General features: G+C 41.0%; 1 protein-coding gene across 3 annotated transcripts in view; it reads right to left on the reverse strand.

Moving 5' to 3' along the window:
* Positions 1-15,175: 15,175 nt before the first annotated feature.
* The window catches only part of GRAMD2B (GRAM domain containing 2B), a 33,249-nt gene continuing 27,774 nt past the window's right edge, over positions 15,176-20,650 (reverse strand). For 2 of the 3 annotated variants that reach the window (XM_040541465.1, XM_040541466.1), the window contains exons 13-14: positions 20,049-20,142; positions 15,176-16,393 (exon numbers count right to left, since the gene is read on the reverse strand). In XM_040541465.1, coding sequence (XP_040397399.1) covers positions 16,352-16,393; positions 20,049-20,142 — 136 coding nt within the window. In that variant the 3' untranslated portion in view covers positions 15,176-16,351. Of the gene's footprint in view, positions 16,656-20,048; positions 20,143-20,650 lie in introns of all 3 variants that reach the window. The other variant, XM_040541467.1, reaches the window with a different exon arrangement.

Raw genomic sequence — 20,650 nt, forward strand, 5'->3', positions numbered from 1 at the left:
TCCATTCAAGTCTCTGCATTAATCTTAGCTATGTAAAGGTGTGTAAATTACAGGAGAGCTTTTTGCCTGGATTGTCTTCTGAATATGTTATCTGCACCAATGTGATGTGCACATGTTGCACATGTGTATATTCTTATTTCTCTATGTGGAAGAGGATGCAATTTTTTAAGACTTGTATATGGGACTTATCATATGGAATAAAATTCTTGATTTAACAAAATGGCGTGGCAGGGACTTCTGCAGTGCATTATTTCAGTGTTATGAAATAGATATCCCTGGATGAGCAAAACGTGCAGTCATGCTATATACCTAGTGTTTGTAAACTGCTGGATTAATTGCATTTGTTTGTTTGCAAACTTTTGTTGCCAATGAAGTGTTTTTTACAGTGTGGATCATTAAGTCTAACCTTGCATTTTGAACAGGGTTGCCTGCAGGTACGTGTTACACTTGTTTGCAGTCTCTATTCCTTCTGCTGAAATTATCAGCATCGATATCTCATATGGCTTGTTGCTTTCTGCCAGGTAACAGGGACACACCTTAGTATTTCGGAGTAGGGACTTTGCCCGGTAAGGCATCGCGGAGCATTTTTTTCAGCGTCGTGTTCCTCCTGGTGTCGCTGTTGGCCTGCTGGTGTGCAGCCGAGGGCGTTTGCTCTTCAGTTCTCCCTCTCGTGCCTGAGGTCGCCGCAGAACAGTCTTTCCATTCATTAGGCAGATGTGTAAAACACCAGCCTATTCTTCTGAATGCCTCTTCTATTCCAGCACAGCTGCGAACGTTACTTCTTTTCTGGTAATTAAACCCACTTTATTCTGCAAAAGCCTCAGCTGGTTAATGCAATTCTTATATAAAATATTAAATCCAAAATCCAAAAGATAAAGAAATTCTATTTCAACCAGGTACTCATTGCTGGGAAACTACAAACAAATTGTTTAATACACACTTTGCCCAGTATGTTCTCTGGCATTATGGTTCTGTTTTCCTGCAACCTGATTCCAAAGTTGGGTTCAAGGGAAAACACAATGCAAGCTGGATTTCTGAACTTTAGAGGAAGACACATCCTTTTATTGTATTAAGTCTGGAAAACTGATAGTAATTCAGTAGTAATTGCAATAACAGAGAATAAATGCAAGCTATTTTACTTCTAAGGCTTTTGTTTAATGCCCAAAGTATTACTGAGTGGTTATGGTCTTTTGCCTTATGTGGGTTTTAAGAGATTACTCACTCATTCACCTATGATTTACAGTGGGCTACAATGATAGAAACCCCTCAGTCCAGTATGGCAGCTGCATTTGAACAGTGTTTTAGGAAGTGCAGCACACACTCTTCTCTGCATTATATTTGTCCACACTAATTCAAGGAGCCTGTTTACAAATGACACTTAGGTATGCATATACCACAGATGAAATACTGTTTTTTTTTTTGTTGTTGTTTGTTTGTTTTTAATTTTAATGCATTTGTTTAGCACCAAAAGTATGCAGAATACTCATAAACTCAAGGGTATAAACTCAAGGGTATAAACCTTTCTCTACCTCATATGTGCCTGTATTCACTTAAGACTGTACATGTTCACAATTATGGATTTGAGGTACTGCTTGTTAAGTGTAAGTAGGGGATTCCTGTTTGCCCTGTAAGGAGTAAATACATACATCAATTTGACCATGACAGCACCTAATTTATGGTAGTGGTTTAAGGCAGAAAAAAGCAATAGAGTAAGGTTAAAGTGATGTTTCTCAAAATAGTACAAGTCACTCTATCCTCCCAGGTTTTGTTATTGGTATTATATATTTGTAGCTTGAAAAAAACACAACAAACAAAAAATGTGGGGATCTTAGCTGAAGGTATGTAGTAACAAGGACTGACAGCAAAGGAGACAGACTTATGGTGATAAGGAAAAAGTCAGGGATGGAGCACACAATAGAAAATATAACAATAATGTAGTCAATCATTGCTGTTCTGTGGCATTTGTAACCATACTGCTTCTGTGACCCTGCTAATTTCCTACTCCTTTTGATATTTTAAGTTAGTGAGTTTTTTTTTGTTGTTGTTTTGTTTTGTTTTTGTTTGGTTTGGTTTGGTTTGGTTTTCCTGCCAATTTAATGCTGAAGTGGCATCCTGCAAAGTCTGACAAGCACCAGAGATGTGCAGGGAAACCTTTAGGAAGGCAGCAACCAGCTGTTGGCTGCAGAAAAAGGAGAGGCCTTGAAAGTGAGAATAAGAAATTCAAAACCAGCAGCAAAGAAGCTGGTAAAGCCATGGTGAAAGACACAGGCAGTATTGAAGAGGAGAAAGAGGACCCAGTACCAGGCTTTTAGATGCTGGATATTACATTGGGAGCTCTGAGGAAGACAACATCAGACTTGCAGATGGGAGATGGGGAAGAGTGCACAAAATAGAATAGGTTGAAAGGGTATGGTTTTACAGTATAAAGGAACAAAAGGATGAGAGAATTACTTACTGGGTAGGGAGAATAGGGAAAGGAGACAGAAGGAGTTTTAGTTAACACATAAGACTGTAATTAGGGCACATAAAGCACAGACATATTCACGACAGAACAATATCAAAACCTTCAAATCTGCTAGAATTCATTGGTTGGAGTGTGAATCTGGCAGTAGGCCAGGCTGTCAAAACTGCCTATTATGATTAAAAACAACAAACAACAACAAAGGAAAGGAAAGGAACTGAGAACAGAATAAGCTTTCTTGTTTTGATATTTGTGTTTTTTTAATTATTTTTTTTTTTACTATAAAAATGGTCCCAATCCCATTCAGAACATTTTATGTAAATTGAAATAAACTGTACCAATCCCTTTGTTCTCTGTGTCTGTTGTTTTAATCCATACATTTCATATCTAGCTACATCTATATATTCGATAGCTTTATGCTAGACAGTATTTGTCTTAGTACTCTAGTTTGCATGTTGCTTGTATCACTTACTTTTCTGGCTGCTCATTGCCTTCTTATTTCTGAAAAATAAATACTGAGAGTTCAAGAAAAGGCTATCCTTACTGGTGGTTTATTACTCCATGTTGCGTTGTTCCAACAGGAAATAGTAAATATGAAGCATAGTTTGCGCAACTCTTCAAGCCACAGATTTGCCTCTTACTCTAAGTGAGAAGTTTGTCATTCTTTGGTATTAGCTGGTTTCTTTGTGAGTTTTTGAAACCAGGATAAGATTGGCATTTTAAAGTCTGCTGGGTCTGCAAAAATTATGTGATTTGTTTGTCTTACAATGGTCCTCAGCTAACCAGAAAACAAGTTTTTTAAGTTCTGTATTTACACTACTAAGAAAACCTTTTGGAATGTAGGTTAAAACACCAGGAAACCATGCTCTTTCATTTTTTCTTACAAGAGAGCAAAATCAAAATGAGTTCTGACATAGAATTACAGTGAATATGACCCAAGTTAAAACAATTTATTTTTCCTCTAAATACCTTCAAGTATATTTTCTGTAGCGTCTTCATGACCTTGTGTTTGTTTTAGTTATTTACCTGATCATCATTCTGCAGCTTCTCATTCTCCAGCTGAGGTGAGATTATTTGACCTTTGCTTGTGGTTCAGTAAATCAGCAGAGCAGAGCAGAAAATAATTATTCTCTTCTCATTATACTGGCTTAGCACCATTTCTGTCTCATTTCTGCATAGTTACTCCAGCTGGGAGCGGAGAATCTGGAGCTGTGTGTGTCTCTAACAGGCTGTTTTGTTAATTAGGACTGGAGGTGTTAATCTTTGCTTTCTTCCCACAGAGATGGGACCAGTACAGTGAGCACAGCCATGCATCAAACCTGTATTTCATGTGTAATATATGGCCTCACCTAAGTGTGTAGATGCACCTGTGGGACTGGTTGGGCATGGGCCTTACCTTGCTTAGGTAAGAGCAGGTATGTGGGCACGCAGTTCAGAGCTAAGGTTCACAGCTGCCGGAGAGCTGCCCCTCTCAAGGAGATACTCGGCTGGCCTTGGAGGGGCAGGGAGGTGAGGTTGCAAGCCTCAGAAAGCCAGCGTAGTGGGTGGAGGGAGTAAAGTGTCTGTTTTGTCTCCAGCGAGCATGCAAGCACGGCCGCCACCCATTTCCTCTGAACTTTCCATCTGCAGAGCCAGATGCCAGGGGTCAGAGGTAGCTGAAGGCCTCGAGCCAGATGAAGCAGGCATGTGGCGGCCTGGTGCAGTGTCCTCCGGGGAACGGCAGCGTGTGTTTGTGGCATGGTGGGGCCTGACCGACTGAGGGAGGTCTGCCCTGCTCTACAAAGCTTCCAGGGTGTTGTGGTTCAGCCCCAGCAGGCGGCTCAGCACCACCCAGCTGCTCGCTCACTGTCCCCAGGTGGGATGGGGGAGAGAATCAGAAAGGTAAAAGTGCAAGAACCCGTGGGTTGGGACAAAGACAGCTCACTGGGTAAAGCAAAAGCTGCACACAAGTGAAGCAAAGCAAGGAATCCATTCGCTGCTTCCCATCGGCAGGCAGGTGTTCAGCCACGCCTAGGGAAGCGGGGCTCAGCATGCAGAACGATTTCTCAAGTAGACAAACACCATTGCTCTGAATGTGCCCCCCTTCCTCCTTCTTTACCACAGCTTTTATTGCTGACCATGGAACTGCATGGTACGGGACATCCCTCTGGCCAGCCTGAGCCAGCCTTTGCCAACTGTCCTGGCTGTGTCCCCTCCCAGCTCCTTGTGCACACCCACCCTCCTTGCTGGCAGGGCAGCACCAGAAACTGAAACGTCCTTGGCTCTGCGTGACCACTGCTCTGCAACAACTGACACATCCGTGTGTTATCAGCATTATTTTTCTCCTGAATCCAAAACAGCATCATAAAGGCCTCCACAAAGAAAATTACCCCAGCCAAAACCATGACAGAGGGAAATTGTTTCTCTACAGTTACCCTTTTGCATTTTACTACAAGGTGAAAACAGAGGTTTTGATATTAAGACAGCTTTTATGACAGGTCATTATGAAGCAGGGTTTAGGCTTGTGCGTTGAATCTGGGTCTGAACAAAATCTTGGTTAGACTGCTGCCCAGTCCTGGTTAATTTTCCTGGTGATTTTCTCTGGAACCAGCCCGACCCTCTGGCCTTTAACCAGCCTCTGTCCTGCAGCCTCTTGGTGCTTGATTCAGTAGGTTTCCTCAGAGCCAGGCTGAGGAATCTCACAAAATCCAGTTGTCACTGTTGTATTTTATGACCAAGCATGTGTATGTGAGTGTGATAGTCAGATTCAAGTTCACTCCTAAATATAGGTAAGTGCTGCCAAAAAGAAGTTTGATGCCCAAAGCAGTATCTTCCACCTCCACCCCTGGAAGATACATGCGTTTTTACCCTTGACACTCCTTCCTCTACCAAACTGCTTACCCAGCTGATCTAATCCCTTTTAGCTGGGCAACAGAGTGCTTTTTGCTCTGGGACATTTGTGCTCTGGGAGCTGTGCACAAAATAACCCTGCACAAATCAGGAGGTGGATGGGAACAACACCACAGGCATATGGGTGGGGATGTTAAGCAGGAGCAGGCGGCCAGGGAGAGAGGTAGCAGCAGGGAGGCAGTGCTCATGGTCTTCAGTCCTGCTGAAGACAATGGTCCAACAGCTGGAAGGTTGGACCACTGTCAAGGCCTGCCTCATTCAAAGGCTTAAGGGCGGTGGGCTGGAAATGTGCATATGGCTGGAGTGATTTGGGCAGCAACCGTCTGATGAAACGCATAGCAATCAGGAAAAGATAATTTCTTTATACTCGTTTTTAATCTCAGGTAAGACATGAACCACTCACACCTGCATGGGGTACAGTAAATAATAACTGAAGCAGCCAGCCACAAACGTCTTATGAGGGATTGCTCATTGCAAGTGCTAGAGAGGTGGAGGAAAGACAAGTGGTATGGGTTATTTAAAAGGCCCAGCACTCCTGTGGCGCACCGTGTGATGCATGTTATTGCCAATAAAATCCTAGGTTAGCAACTTCCTTTTCTCATTAACTATCCCCAGCAGAGAAATTGGTTGGTTGTATGTGATTGAGGAGAGCAAGAAGAACTACTGATTCTGCAGCAGAGGTGTAAATGGACATTTTCTTTTGTTTCATTCATCTGTATCCTTTGAAATGTGTTCTCACTAGGCCAATTAGATTTTGGTAATAAAATTAGTGACTTTTTTTTTTTTTTTTTTGTTTACATCAAGAAACTTATACTGAGAGTAGCAGCTTGGCAGCAACTCGCACAGAGCTTCTTCTCCGGTGTTGTCATTTGTGCTGCTGCCAAGAGGCCCTGAGCCAGAAGCCACAGTTTGCTTGGACTTCTGAGCCAGTGCGCGGCCATCCACTGCAGCAAATCATGCTTAAATTGCATTATTGTATGTGTTAATATGATTGCATGCAAGGCAAAGCAGAGAGGGTGTGCCCTGGGAATCCAAAGACCCTCACAATAGAGAGACTTTTGTACTTTGGACAATTCTTGATTATAAATAGATTAGATAATCCAGGCTGATGCTATCTACTTATTACTGTGATAGGTTTTCTGGCTACTTCCTTAACAAGGCTGCCAAAATTTCTTCTAGACTGATGACAGTTAAGAGGACAAATATGTTGGAGGAAACATCAAGACTTTACTTCAACTCACAAAAGATCTGCCTTTCATTTGGTCAGATTGCACATCCTCATTACCCTGCAATGATGCCAAAACTTTTGCAGCACTGTACACTTCTAATCCTGATACTACTGGTAAGAATGCTGTAGTCTCCTGTCATTAGGCTCTGGTGGCTATCCAGTGCATGAGCTTATTCACTTAGGAAATTTCTGTGTCTGGTTCAACCTGAGGAGAAATAGGTCTCTTCTTCTAGGTCTCCCACAGCCTCTGTTGGACCAGCGTGGGATAAGCACCCAGTGGAAGTGCATCCCCTTATCCATCAGCAGTGGCACGTAGCTTTCAGTGGTAGTGACGCCAGGAGAAATAACTACCAGAGGTGGTGAAATTACTGGAGATTTAAAATTTTCCCAGTCAAGGGAAGGTCTGTGCCTAAGGGCGATGGGAGTAAAACTGGGGGCTGTCTCCCCCAAGCAGAGCCAGGAAAGTGCTGGCTATGCAGTAGGGAAAGTCCTGCACAGCTCATAACTTTCCAATTTCAGGCTTCCAAGCATCATTTTTGGATGGTCCAGGACACCATGCAATAGCAATGTAGTGGCTAGACCAGCGTAGCTGTTACACGAGTTGCTCATCCATTGAAGTTCTTGAGGTGTATCATAACAAGTTTTTATTAGAAAGCAGTCCAAGGAGTTGGAAATATTTTGGGTCCCTCTCTACAAGAAGGATATTAAGTTGCTGGAACACAGTCAGAGAAGAGCAATGAGGCTGGTGAAGGGACTAGAGAACAAGACCAGGAAACAGTGTAATAAAGATTGTTAATTAAACAATTAATTGTTGTGAATTATGCTGTTTAAGAATATAAAAATGGTCAAGAGCTAACCTTTGGCTTTGCTAATAACATCAGTCTTCAATATCTAATGCCATAGTCAGGTAAATTAAAAAAAAAATATATATTTACTTGTGTTATTTTTGTGAACATTTTGCATTGATCTTATTTAAAGTCATGAAAATGTTAACACTACAATGCTGTATTGAAAATTAAATACACTGTAGGACACTAGGTAGTTCACAGTATAGTTGTTGTACATTACACCAACATAAAAAGAACGACATTTTTTTCACAAATTCAGATGCATAAATGGAATTTCTAAAATTAGCTTCAAGAGCTTATTATAAACAATCAAACAGACCCATGATTTGGTAGGTCTGTTCCTTACAGTATAGTGTTTGCTAATTCATGAAACAAGTGAATGAAAGAAGAAGACTGGTCAATACAAAAAGTAAAAGATGAAAGAGAGAATTTCTGTTTGGTGTTGGTGCCTAGACACTAATTTCACTATTAAAAACACGGAGGAAAAATGATAAAGTGTGCCAACATGTAATCTTGCTTTTGCAGAAGAAAAAAATAATATTGCACTTAGCTTACAGTCTACCTTCTCCTGAAGTGTGTTTGCTATGGCAGACATGCTTCCAACTTTAATATTAAGGGCTGTCACAACTTTTAAAAAGCATCAGATTTCAGTAGATTGGAAATAGTAATACAGCACTCATTGTTATAGGTCACTCTGCTGCCTGAGGGAGCACAAACAAAACAAAAAAACCCATCACATGACGCATACATTATGCTTCAATAATCTTTGATTGCCATACATTGAGGAGTTTTCCCTGATGCTTACAGCTGAGGTGAGCAGCACTCTCAGCTTGCATAGAAGCCTAAGAAATCACTGCTGATGCTTTTGGCCCATCTCACCCATCTGTGGCAATGGCTCTTGGGGAAGCAAAATGGTGTAGGACAGAGATACTGCCTCAGAATATTCTTGTAGTTTTCAATGTTTTTTTTCACTTTGCATGGAGTACAATTACAGAAAGATCTAGAAGGAAAAAGGAAAAAGTAATGGCAGCAAATCTGGAATATTATTTTCAGCATTGTTCAACAGGCATTTCTTTGATACTGTGCTGTTTTAGAAGATCTTTATCTTCACATATCTGTTGGAAAGTTAACTATTTTTGTATATGTTGCATCAGGCAGCTCAAGAACGAAAACAGAGGTAGAGAATGGACAAAAGGCACAGGGAAGGAATAACCAAATATGTGATTTCTGAATAGCCAGCTCTGAACATTCTTGTGTCTTTAATCTTAATCTCAACCCAACACTCTTGTTTTCATTAGTTCAATTAGACCACAAACTACAGATTGCTTTCATGGGAGGTGTCACTGTAATGGTCAAGGATTGGTTACAGAACCAGAGGGACTTGGAAAGTCAGGGGACTTGGTAGAGAAGCCTGGAAGATGTGTTCCTACAGTCAAGAATTTAAAAATCTTTCAGATCCACAGATATCTTCCTAATTGCAATTACCGTTGACCAGAAAGAGTGTTTAGAAGTCTGTGCATTTCCAAATCAACTAATGTAGGTGTGGTTGTTTTGGTTGTTGTTTGTTTTTTTTTTTTTCATGCATGTTACTTGCCTCACTTAGAACTGTTTTACGGGAAAATATAAACAGGTGTATTTTCACACTCATATCATAAACCAATGTCACAAAGCACTTATTTCTCACATGATTCATCTGTGAGCGAAGGTTCATGGTTTATTACATACGTAGTGGAAAAAGGTCTTAGTACAAGCTGACTTTTTTCTCACTGTGCTCCTGCTCCAGTAGGCGGCCACATGTGTATATTGTCGAGTTAGCAAGATGAAAGGGCTGGAAAGATTTAGAGCTGCGTTTTGCCCTGCATGCTAGGTCCAGTATCTAAAGTTTTAATTGAGTTACTCATTACCTTTTCTTCTTGGAAGGAACCCTTATCTATTTATCCATAGATAGTGTGAAGATCTGGTTTTTAATTTTGTACTTGACAGCACATTTGAATGATTTTCCTTTAATCTCCTGCTAAGTACTGCTAGCATGCCTACTCAGTGGAAAATTACCTAATCAATATCATTAAGTGAGAGCAGCAGGTGAAGAGGCCTTTATTGTAAAGTCCAGCCTACTTGCATTGCTGAAGACTAATAAATAATTGTTATGAAGTTCAATATAGAATATCGCCCTTCCAGAATAGGATGCACTTCCTACATCATCATGCATCTTGACACGAGCTTGCTGTTATATAAAGTCTGGAAAAAGATATCTTTTCAACTATAAGAACATAATGAGCTTTTAAGTGGTAGCCAAATGAACTCAATGCAGAAATTGGCAAGGCAAGCAGGTTGCGCACATAATAAAAATATATTGGCACAGGCTCTGCACACAATGGACTAAAAGAAAAAAGCTGGGGGGAAAAAAGCTGTCTAGAGTGAGTTCAGAGGCTGGCAACTAGCAAGCCTAGTCAGCATGACATATATTTGGCGGGCAATAATTTCTAGGGCACTCTCTTCAAGAAGCTAATTCTTTCCAACTATTTTAACAGAGATGTAAACAGACATCCAACTCAAATGGTGGTTACCCCTTCCACCAACAGTTACACTGTTGGAAAGGTGTTTGGATCTTCCAAGGGAGGTATTTTTTTTTGGCAAAAATACTGTGCTTTGTGGGAAAAAGGGTAAAGTGATTTATGCTGAGCATATGCCACTTTATGCTAAGCATATGCCACTTCAGTAGTGGATACCTGAAATATTTTTCTGCTTTTTGTATTAGACACACATGCTTAGGGAAGGCTTCACTAACATACAGCTGCCTTGAATTCCTGCTCAAAATCTACTTGGTAAGATACTGCCACCTGACCACTTGTAAGTAGATTATAATAGAGACCACACTAGGTATGGAAGAAAGAGAAAAGCTTCTGGTTATTGTAACTATCCTGATGATAACCCCTGAGGGCATGGCTGCAATCCTGCCATGAGCATGGAAGCCTGGTCATCCAAATAATTTCAGATTCAAGCTAAGCTGAGGAGGCACAGTATCACAGGCCAGTTTGACTGAACTTAGTGCACCCTCTTAAGTGTGCAGATGACACCAAGTTGGGCAGCAGCGTTGATCTGCTTGAGGGTAGGAAGGCTCTGCAGGAGCATCTGGATAGGCTGGAGTGGTGGGCTGAACCTCATACAGGTGACTACCTGTATGAGGGTCAACAAGGCCAAGTGCAAGGTCCTGCACTTGGGGCACAACAACCCCATGCAATGCTACAGGCTGGGGGAAAGGTGGCTGGAAAGCTGTTTGGTGGAAAGGAACTGGGGTTATTGGTTGATAGCTGGCTGAACATGAGCCAGCAGTGTGCCCAGGTGGCCAAGAAGGCCAACAGCATCCTGGCCTGCATCAGAAATAGTGTGGCCAGCAGGAGCAGGGAGGTGATCATCCCCTTGTAGGTGTCACTGGTGAGAACACAACTCAAACACTGTGTTCACTTTTGGGCTCTTTGCTACAAGAAGGCCATGGAATATTTATTGTCAAAACACCTACATTTTTGGGTAGGAATAGTTATCATCAAAATAGGAACAGTTAGCATCATAATACTGTGTGAATCTCAGGGGTTAAATGCTCATAAGTGCTGCTGAGTTAGTACGCACTGTGTATATTATTTTATTGCATGCATTTGACTGATGTTTAGTTGAAATCCAAGAATGCTACTGGTAAACAGGGAATAATTTAAGAGACAATTAAATTAAATTTATTGGCATATATTTTGTTGCGGCTTTTCTCTGAACAACAGGCTATCATGAAACTTTACAATTATAAGCTTGGATCATACTGAATTTATAACTCAAGACAGCAAAAAACACCCTCCTTTTGTGAAGTCTCCATTACATGCAGCAATATTGAACAAAAATCTCCACTGAGTTCAAACTGTAAACCTAGATGTGTCAAAAAAGGTTAGTTGATTTTCCCAATGGGGCAAATTTGTATGTCAGACTGATAGTCTCACCAGGCAAATTGAAAGCACGTGCTGGCAAAACCCTTTCAAATGATATTTCTCTGCTGTTTACAAAAGCATACGCACAGGTACTGAGCACAAAAGAAACTGTTTGCTTAGTTTTCTGTATAAATAACCAGCTTTGTCGTCATCTTTACTGCATGTCACACCTGCTCTGTAAATGAAAAAACTCCTGTGTTCTTGGGACTAACACCTCACCGGCAGCTGCAGCTGAAACAGCTGAGCAATGGCCCTGAGAGGTCTGGGCAGTCTGAAGGTTTATTTAGCGTTCACCAGCTGACTGTGAGCTGGAAGCTTGGAAATGAGGGTGCAGGTGTAGCAGGAAGCAGGGAGCATTAGTATACAGCTGCATGAATATTCAGGTGAAAGTGGTAGCATTAAAATCAAACACACACACACATAACCATCTGCAAATGCTAGTGTGAACTACCACCTTTCATGTTCTGCTGAGATGGGTTTTATAATGTTTGCTTTCCTTGGACTACGGACTACCTCCTTCACACCAGTAGTAGCATGCACTTTATACCCCTTAACCTAAGCCAGATCAGGCCAGTAATTTGGCAGAAAACTAATTCTACAACCCCTCAACCCTCCATCCCCTCCAAACTCACACTACTTTATTTTCTCCTCCCTTCTCCCTTCTGTGAAAACGTACAGTAAAAGAGCTGGGAATATGAAAAAGTGAAGAAAGAAAAGGAAGGACTCTTCCTCTTGATAGTAGCCTGAAGTTAGATGAATTCAAAAATACCAGAGAACCATGCCCATAACATATTCCATTCCTCCACCATACCGCCTCCAGGGACTCTCAGCTCTTTGGTCTAAGTTCATACCAGTGAAGCAGAGAAAATGATCTTTAAGTATTCTTACCACTATGCAAGGACTCTATTTGCTGCATATTGACAGAATGTACTGTGGAAAAGGCAGGCCATGTCTAGGATTCCCACCCACAACCACCAAAATGTCTTGGCACTTTCTTCAAAAGTAATTTTCTGAGAAATAAATTCAAACAAAGTGTTTTGAAGTTTTTGGTTTGTTTGTTTCCCTCTCTTGGAATAAGAACTTGCATGAAGGTTGGGTTAAGATTGTTAAAATAACTGGATCACCAGCTTAAACTAGGAAAAACATTACTGATGTACTCCTGTTGCCTTCCACACATCTCCACTTTCACAGCATCTTGCCAGGACCCAGTACTACTACTATAAAAACCCGAAGTCAGAAGGATCCTGAGGCCCCACTTTCACAATCTGTATTCACATTGAAAATCAAGATCAAGTGAGCTTTTGCCCTTCTGCTCCACCATGCTTCAGAACTGGTGGAATCTAGTTCTCATTCTTAACCTCCTCTAAGCTGTGAGGGAGTTTATGACAACAGACACATATAATCTGGACCACCTCTCCTATGAGGTGGAGCACCTCTCCCATGAAGAAAGGCTGAGGGAGCTGGGGATGTTCAGCCTGGAGAAGGCTCCAGAGAAGGCTCCGGGGAGACCTCATTGTGACCTTTCAGTACTTAAAGGGGTCTTATAAAAAGGATGAAGAAGGATTAGATAATGATAGGACAAGGGGGAATGATCTTAAACTAAAAAAGGATAGTTTTAGACTAGATATTCAGAAGAAGTTCTTCACTGTAAGGATAGTGAGGCACTGACACAGGCTACCCCAGAGAAGCTGTGGATGCCCCATCCCTGGAGGTGTTCAAGGCCAGGCTGGATGGGGCCTTGGCCAACCTGATCTAGAGGCATCCCTGCCTATGGCAGAGGGGTTGTAGTCAGATGATCTTTAAGGTCCCTTCCAACCCAAGCCGTTCTGTGATAAATGGTAATTAAAAAAGAAGAAAGGAAGGAAGCTTTTTTTTTCTTTTATTTATTTTTTTAAATCAGATTATCAGGAAACCTCTGCAACTAATTATTAGTTATCAGTATTAACACTGTCTGCTAAACATTTGGTGTATACTTCTGACTTTCTTGAAGCCACCTATTGCTGCACAACTAGTGTTTCATCTTTGCAGACCAGCAAAACCCCACCCCTTGGCCCATTATCTCAAATCTGGGAGGAGAATCCCCCTTACTCTTTGCCCTGTTCATACCCTCTTTGGAAGCCACTTTTCCTTGCTCATCCCTGCTGTTGTTACTTTCCTCCCAAATAGGATTAAGGCAAACCACTCTTCTTCACGAGACTGACCCATGGAACTGAATGACCAGACCGAGTCACAGGACAAAAGCCAGCCCACTTAAACACACTTGTAGACTTGCACATCTGCCAAGGCCTTGTCTGTGCTCTGTCCCCCCATTTGGAAGTACAACAGTACTACATACTGCCCAAATGTGCAGCATGAACAGCATGAAATCCTTGAGACATCATCCTCATCCTACCTCTAAAAAAGCGAGGAGTGAGGGTACAAACCGAAAAGCTGAGAAAAGGGGTACTCGTGCAATGACTCAGTGAGCTGAGGCGACCACAGAACCAAAAGCTCTCAATGCTGCTGCTTTCTTTGGAGCGCAGTTGCCTTCTCCCTCATTTGAGGCACTGCCACACCTTTGTCCAGACTCACCTCCCCTGACACGCTGCCACAGGCTAAAAGGCAGTCGTCCACCTCTGACTGATTACTCTTTCACTCCTATAGTTATTCTGTTCGCTTATGGCTAGTGATAAAGCCTGCCCAAGGGCTTAGGCAACCTGCTTTACATAAGGTAAATGTCAAATATTACCTCTCTCCCCTGTTTTCCTACAGGAAGGCATGTCCTTGCTGATGTAATGGAGTAAAAGGCTAATTCAGCTCAGCTGATGGACATGATCAAGTTTCCGTGAAGTTCCTTTGACAAGGTGACGTATGGCTTCATTTTAAAGCACCATAAATGGAACTACAGCCTTGTTACTCAAACTGACATTAAAGGTAAGTAAGCAGAGAAGGGAAAGAGGTAAGAGTCCAGGATATTGCATAAGCTGCAGAACTGTGGAGAAGAGGAGGGGGCAGGGAAAAAGAAGGAGGAGGGGAAGAAAATAAAACAAAGAACCAAAACCCTTTTACAACAGTTTTCTTGTGAAAACAAGTTTTACAATAAGCCCATGTTGACTAAGGAAAGAAAGGCATAGGTTGCAACAGGCAGAACAGTCAAATCTCACAGATTTCTGACCAAACATACTCAGATGTAAACTTGAGCCAGGCAGGCACACATTACAGGTTACATAACACTGTCAGCTGCCTCAGCATTACATTATTCATCCGTCATCACTCAACAAGGAACCATTTGAGAAAATTATTAACAATTCCTCACAAGAGGTAACTGAAATGCAAGAGGTTCCATCTGAACAACAGGAAGCTCTTCTTTACTGCGCAGGTGACAGCACTGGTACAGGTTGCCCACAGATGTTGTGGTCTCCTTCCTTGAAGATATTTAAAAGCCACCTGGACACGGTCCTGGGCAACCTGCTTGAGCATGGAGCTTGGATGAGATGACCTCCAGAGGTCCATGCCAACCACTCTATGCTACTGTAATTCCTAAAAACACTGGGGGTCAAATTTTCTTCTGCTTGTTTTTTCTTCCCACACTGAGAAGACCTTGAGTAAGACTGAGTAAGTGGAAGCACACAGGCAGGATACAATTCCTTTGTATTTGGTACTACATTCTGCATGAACTTTGTGTGGTGAGGTATGAGCCTACTCAGATCATAAGCATCATGTTTGACTAATAAGCATCATATTTGATGGATGGAATTGGGATGATCCAAATTATAGTACTGAGGCATTTGTTTTTTAAAAAAATTTATTTAAACAAAGTAAGGTACATTTCACAGAAATGGTCACAAAATGCATAGCATATATAAACCGTATTGTTACTTTACATATACTAGTTATTATTTTAAGTATTGCTTTTCCAAAACCAACCAGCCTGCTTGATGAATCAGAAAGCTAAAAAAACCAGTTATCCCATCTTAGGGCACTGAAAAAAATAATGATATGACAAAGCAGATGTTCACTTCTTCATTCAGTCTACTGGAATTATTATTATTGCTGCTTTACTAATTTGTCAGTTTCTATTATGTGGAAACATCCCATCCCTGGAGTCACATACCAAGACAAGACTTCTATCAACTGGAACATGAATTGCATTTGCTCAGACAACCAAGACTCCATGCAACCACAAGGAAAGGTGACTGAAGTCTTCACGTTGATTAACTTAATGGACAGAGATTTTACGTGTGGACAGAAAAATCATCATTTTTTCCAAGTTGTGCAGACTTGTCACACCCATACTGCTGTTCATAAGCAACTTGATTGTAAGTTGGCAAGTCCATACATATTTCAAGCTTTACTTTGATGTAAAATTAATGCCTGGTAGAAACAGACCTTACCCTCAGCACTGATGCAATGTGGAATTGAGCCTATTTAGAGCATCTTAAAGCCTGAGCACACATCAAACATTCAGAACTTCATAAAATCAAATCCAGAGTTGTCTGTTTTTTGATCTTTGGGATGCAAGGGCAGAAAGAAAAAAAGCACAGCACTGATTCATAACCACAGCTGCAAGTCAGATACCAACTCATTCACACAACACTTCAGAACATGAATTATAACTGAAATTCTTCCCATTCATACTTACATGACAAAAGACAGAAAATAAATGCTGAGGTAAGAGGAGTTGCACCGGATTTGCACTGGCATAAGGAAGTCTAAAATCAAACAAGCTGTAAAATTCATTAATTGCTTCACACAGAATAGAGAAGGAAAAAACCTCTTATTTTCAAAACATACAGATACATGTATGTGCTCAAGAATAGAATGACTTTCTGTATTGTGACATAAGCTTTACAGTAGCTTAACCTTGGCTTGGACTGAAAATAAAGAAGTTTGAACTCTGGCCAGCGGAGCTCCTTTAGAACTGTTTGTCAAGCAAAACGAATGAAGGCTCAAGCAGTCCAAGAACATTGACATTTCATTCACCGTCTTCAAGAAGTTTTTGTAAGTTGTTCTGTATCTAAGAAAGAGAAAAATTAACTGGGCAACCAGAAGTGTTATACTGCATTTTTAAGAAAAATCAAGACATTCTTCAATATACTTTCTGTGTGCCTGTTAATTCTGTCACAGCTATTTATACCACAGGTATTCATGTTAAGTGCTTTCTGCACTAGTCAAAGGAACATCTAGATATGATCAGCCAGCAGCAAACCTAGCTGATCAACTGAAATCAAGCTGATAAAATCATCTCCTCCTCCCATGGATTCTCTTCTTCATTAGGTCTGAGAAAACAAGAGAACAAAACCAGAGCTAGAAAGAACGGAAAAGAAATGCAAATATTTTGAACTTGATCAAAATCTACTAAAAGCCTCAAACTTACAAGTCACAGCTTCTAGGTTTCAGTGGGTAATTGAAAGAGTTTTATAACAGCTTCAGCTACATAGACTGCTGACATGTGCACAGAAAAATAAAGTCTTCCAAACAAAAACAGTTATGTCCCGCATTCCAGACTTAGTATACTGATTGTGGGACACATTCTGTCAATTACACTGAAGGCAATTAAAGTCAGTCACATCCTCAAGATTATTTATGCAGACCAATTTTACACAGCTTGTTTATCTATCTTCCATCTCACTGTCCTTAAAAGCAGCAAAGGGGGAATATACTGGGACACACGCCATCCACATGCGTCCTATACATCTTAGTAACTAGTAGTCACCAGCCAGATTTAGTCACAGCTACTTTCAGACTTCAATTTGAGGATCAATTTGAGGAGACATTGTACTTCCTGTTCTAGACACCACTTCTTAATCCTACCTTGTGATCTTCTGGCCCAGAAGCACACCTTTTCCAAGAACAGTAAGAAGCACGTAGTTTTTTTAAGAGTCTTACACATGAATTTCCATTCATCAAGCTACATTAGAATAAGGGAATGAATAACATCAGGACACATTTTCCCTCCACTTTTATCCTAATAGACATGGTGCATTTTTTAACAACTTGTTAAAAACATTAAAAAAAACAAAGCAAAATTCTGCTAGGCCATGTAAATTTTGTGACTCCAGGTATGAAGTGGAACTGGTAAAAATCGTAAGGTCACATTGAAAAAGTCATTGCAACATACTTTTGTACGGAACATTTGCTACCTGAAGAGTAATTCTTAAGTTTTTAACCTAGTTTCTGCAATGTATCTTACAATGCTACAGTCCCACAGGAAGGGAGGGGAAGAAATGACAATTTGCACGGAAATTTTTATGCTAGTTTTGATTCTGAAGCCAGCTGCAGTCAATTATTAGCACTTTTCACCAAGACATAAAACGAACAAGCAAACAAACCCACCCCAGTTGAACAGTTACAGTAACTTTGCTAGGAGAACATACAGCTATTAGACTTCTACCAGTTTTGCAGTACATGAGTAGGGTCAAACACTGTTCTAACAACTGCTGATCTACATTAGGGACGTGGCAATACGAAGCTGCAGGCAATACTCAACTTGTAGGAGAAGAAAGTAATAGTGTCTTGAGTATTTTCCAATACAACATAAGGCTTCAATTCTGCAGGCACTAACTGAAAAAAGCACATGACTGAAGACTCTAATTCAGGACAGAAGGTCACTTCTCTGGGAATAGCTGAATGCTCTGACCATCCGGCTGCCTTTTACTGTGGCTCCTAGCTCAGACTATATAAAGGACTGTGAAAGTGCCTAGGCCTGCTGCAAAAGACTGGCTGGCTTCCCACTGAAATGAAATGAGGTCTCCCATGGACCATCTTGCCAGCTGAAAGCCTGCCCCAGACATCTGGAAGGCTGTAACCTCTTAAATGGCCTAATATGGCTAAAGATTGTAACTAGTAATCATCTGGAAAGCATTTTTCTCTTGTATTCATTAAGCTATCATCCAGAGCGTACAAAGGGGTTATGCTGGCATTATTCTAGATTTCTACAGATAAGGGGGTGGCTGTGTGTGGGGGAAAATCTGATATTGTCAGAGGCTCTATAAATCCTATGCCACACAGGTAACAGTGATATTATATAAACGTAGCTTTAGGCTATTTGGGAAACCTATTTTGGGGATAAAAAGGCATTGAAAGACCTTGGCAAACACCCAGTTTTAGAAACAGAGGCAAAAGTATTCCATGTGACTTAAGCATGTAGGAATTCCAAAAACTTTTGTTTTCACTAATCCTTTTTTTCCATATTTGGTGAGTGATACTGACTTCTTCCCAATATACACGTTTCATATGCTTATACTAGGCATAGGTGTCAAGATTTTGGTGGTGTGTACTGCAGGGTGACCTCTGTGAAGAGGCTGGGGCTGTCCCATGTTAAATGCAGCCATTCCAGCTGGCTCCAATAGACCCACCTCAGGACACAGCTGAGCCCAGCAGAAAAGTTGTTTGTACCTCTGGGAAAGCACATTTAATACATGGCAAAGACACCAGACGGAGAGAGAAGGAGAGAAAAAGAGTCAGAAACAACACAGAGAACATCAAGGCTGGAGGAGGGGGAGGAGGAGGAGAAAGGAGAAGAGGAAGGGTGGAGGTGCCCCAGTGGCAGAGCAGATATCCACACTGCAGCTCATGGAAAGTCCACAGCAGAGCAAGTAGCTATTTCCTGAAGGTACAGCTGTCCTTGGATGAGCCTACTCTGGAGCAGGGAAAAAATGAAAGGAAGGAGTGGCAGAGACAAAACTGTCTATGCACCAACTGTAAACCCCCCACTGATCCCCAAAAACAGCTCAGGGGCAGGGAGGGAGAAGAGGAATCAGCAGTGAAGGAATGAAGATGAGCCTGGGATAGAGGGGAGAAAAAGTGTTTTTCTAACATTTGTCTTGGTTTCTTGCTACCCAAATCTATTTTAAATGGCAGTAAGTTACACTGATTTTCCCCAAGTTTGTTTTGCCTGCAGTAGTAACTGTTTTGCAATTTCCCTGTCTTTATTTTGATCCACAGACTTTCTCAACCTATTTTCTTCCCCTGTCCTGCTGAGGAGGGGGATTGCGAGAGCAGCTGAAATGGTGGGTCTGACTGCTGCCCAAAGTTAAGCCACCACAACAGCTAAAGCGGAAATAAGGTCTCCCCACCCACTCTTGTTTTGCATAGGATTCCAATTTCAGCAAGGGCATTTAGTCTTGCAATTAGAGAATGGTAAGGTGTAAAGGTCAGGTATAGGGAATTACACAGCTGGTGAAACAGCATTTGTGTTACTGAAGAGAAACAGGCAGATTCTAACCATTCTGTATAAGAAGGATGACTATGAATGCCAGCATGTTTTTTGTTTATTTGTTTTTTAAATCAAAAATACAAAAACACAAACAAAAGCTACAGACAAGGAAATCCTGTTAAGGAAATTGCCTGCTAAGTTCAAAATCCTTAGCCCCAATGGACAAAGGAAAAAAAAATCAAGATCCATATATGTAATAATCACCTCCTGAAGTGTCTGATTTACTAGTGTTCTGTATCTTGAGCCTCAAGTGAAGGCAAAACACTTACATATATTAATGCATGTACTTGGGCTAACTTATGATAGACAAAACCTCAGTCTTTTGTCTAATAAATATGCCAGTTCTGTGTACCAAATATGGGAGTGACTTGACATTTTCAAAATAACAGACTATAGAAATTCAGCAAGAACCTGATTAATGTATTGGCATTTACATCATATCATATGAATTTACCTTTTCCAATTTTATAAGATTGGCAGTTAACTCATCACAGAGGGCATCAGCATTAATTTGCAGATGAGATCCCAAACCTTGGCGCACTGGATGGCTGTCAAACAGAATGAAGAATTCAGTATGATGGAAGTGAAAAAGTAGAAAGCAGAACTGAAAGACACGTAGATAGAAATACTTTGAATGGTAACATTGTGAACTGTACTTGTTTACTGAAGCAAAGGCCTAAGTCACTTTTGTACTCTTGACTGCATTCTTTGTATTGTCTCATTCCCCAGAAGCTTGGATGAAAACTTTACAGCTATTTCCACTAGAAGTTAAAGAGTTGCATAAGTTCTGTGCCTTGTGACTTAGAGGAAACCAAAAAGTCCAGCCTGTTGACACGGGTGAAGTGCACATTAGGTCATCCCGTATGTTGTACTGTTTAGTATCAGAATGACAGAAAACAGGACCTTCCTGTTTAAGAGTGTTTCTGAAGAGGGAAAAGTATCCTGCTAATCAAAACGTGCCAGAAGTGGGAAAGTTTTTTTTTTTAAACATTGCCTACTATTTAGTATATTTACCCTTCTCCTTGTATTATTGGTGAAACATAGACATAAGCCTTT

The sequence above is a fragment of the Cygnus olor genome, chromosome Z (assembly GCF_009769625.2).
Source record: "Cygnus olor isolate bCygOlo1 chromosome Z, bCygOlo1.pri.v2, whole genome shotgun sequence".
NCBI lineage: Eukaryota > Metazoa > Chordata > Aves > Anseriformes > Anatidae > Cygnus > Cygnus olor.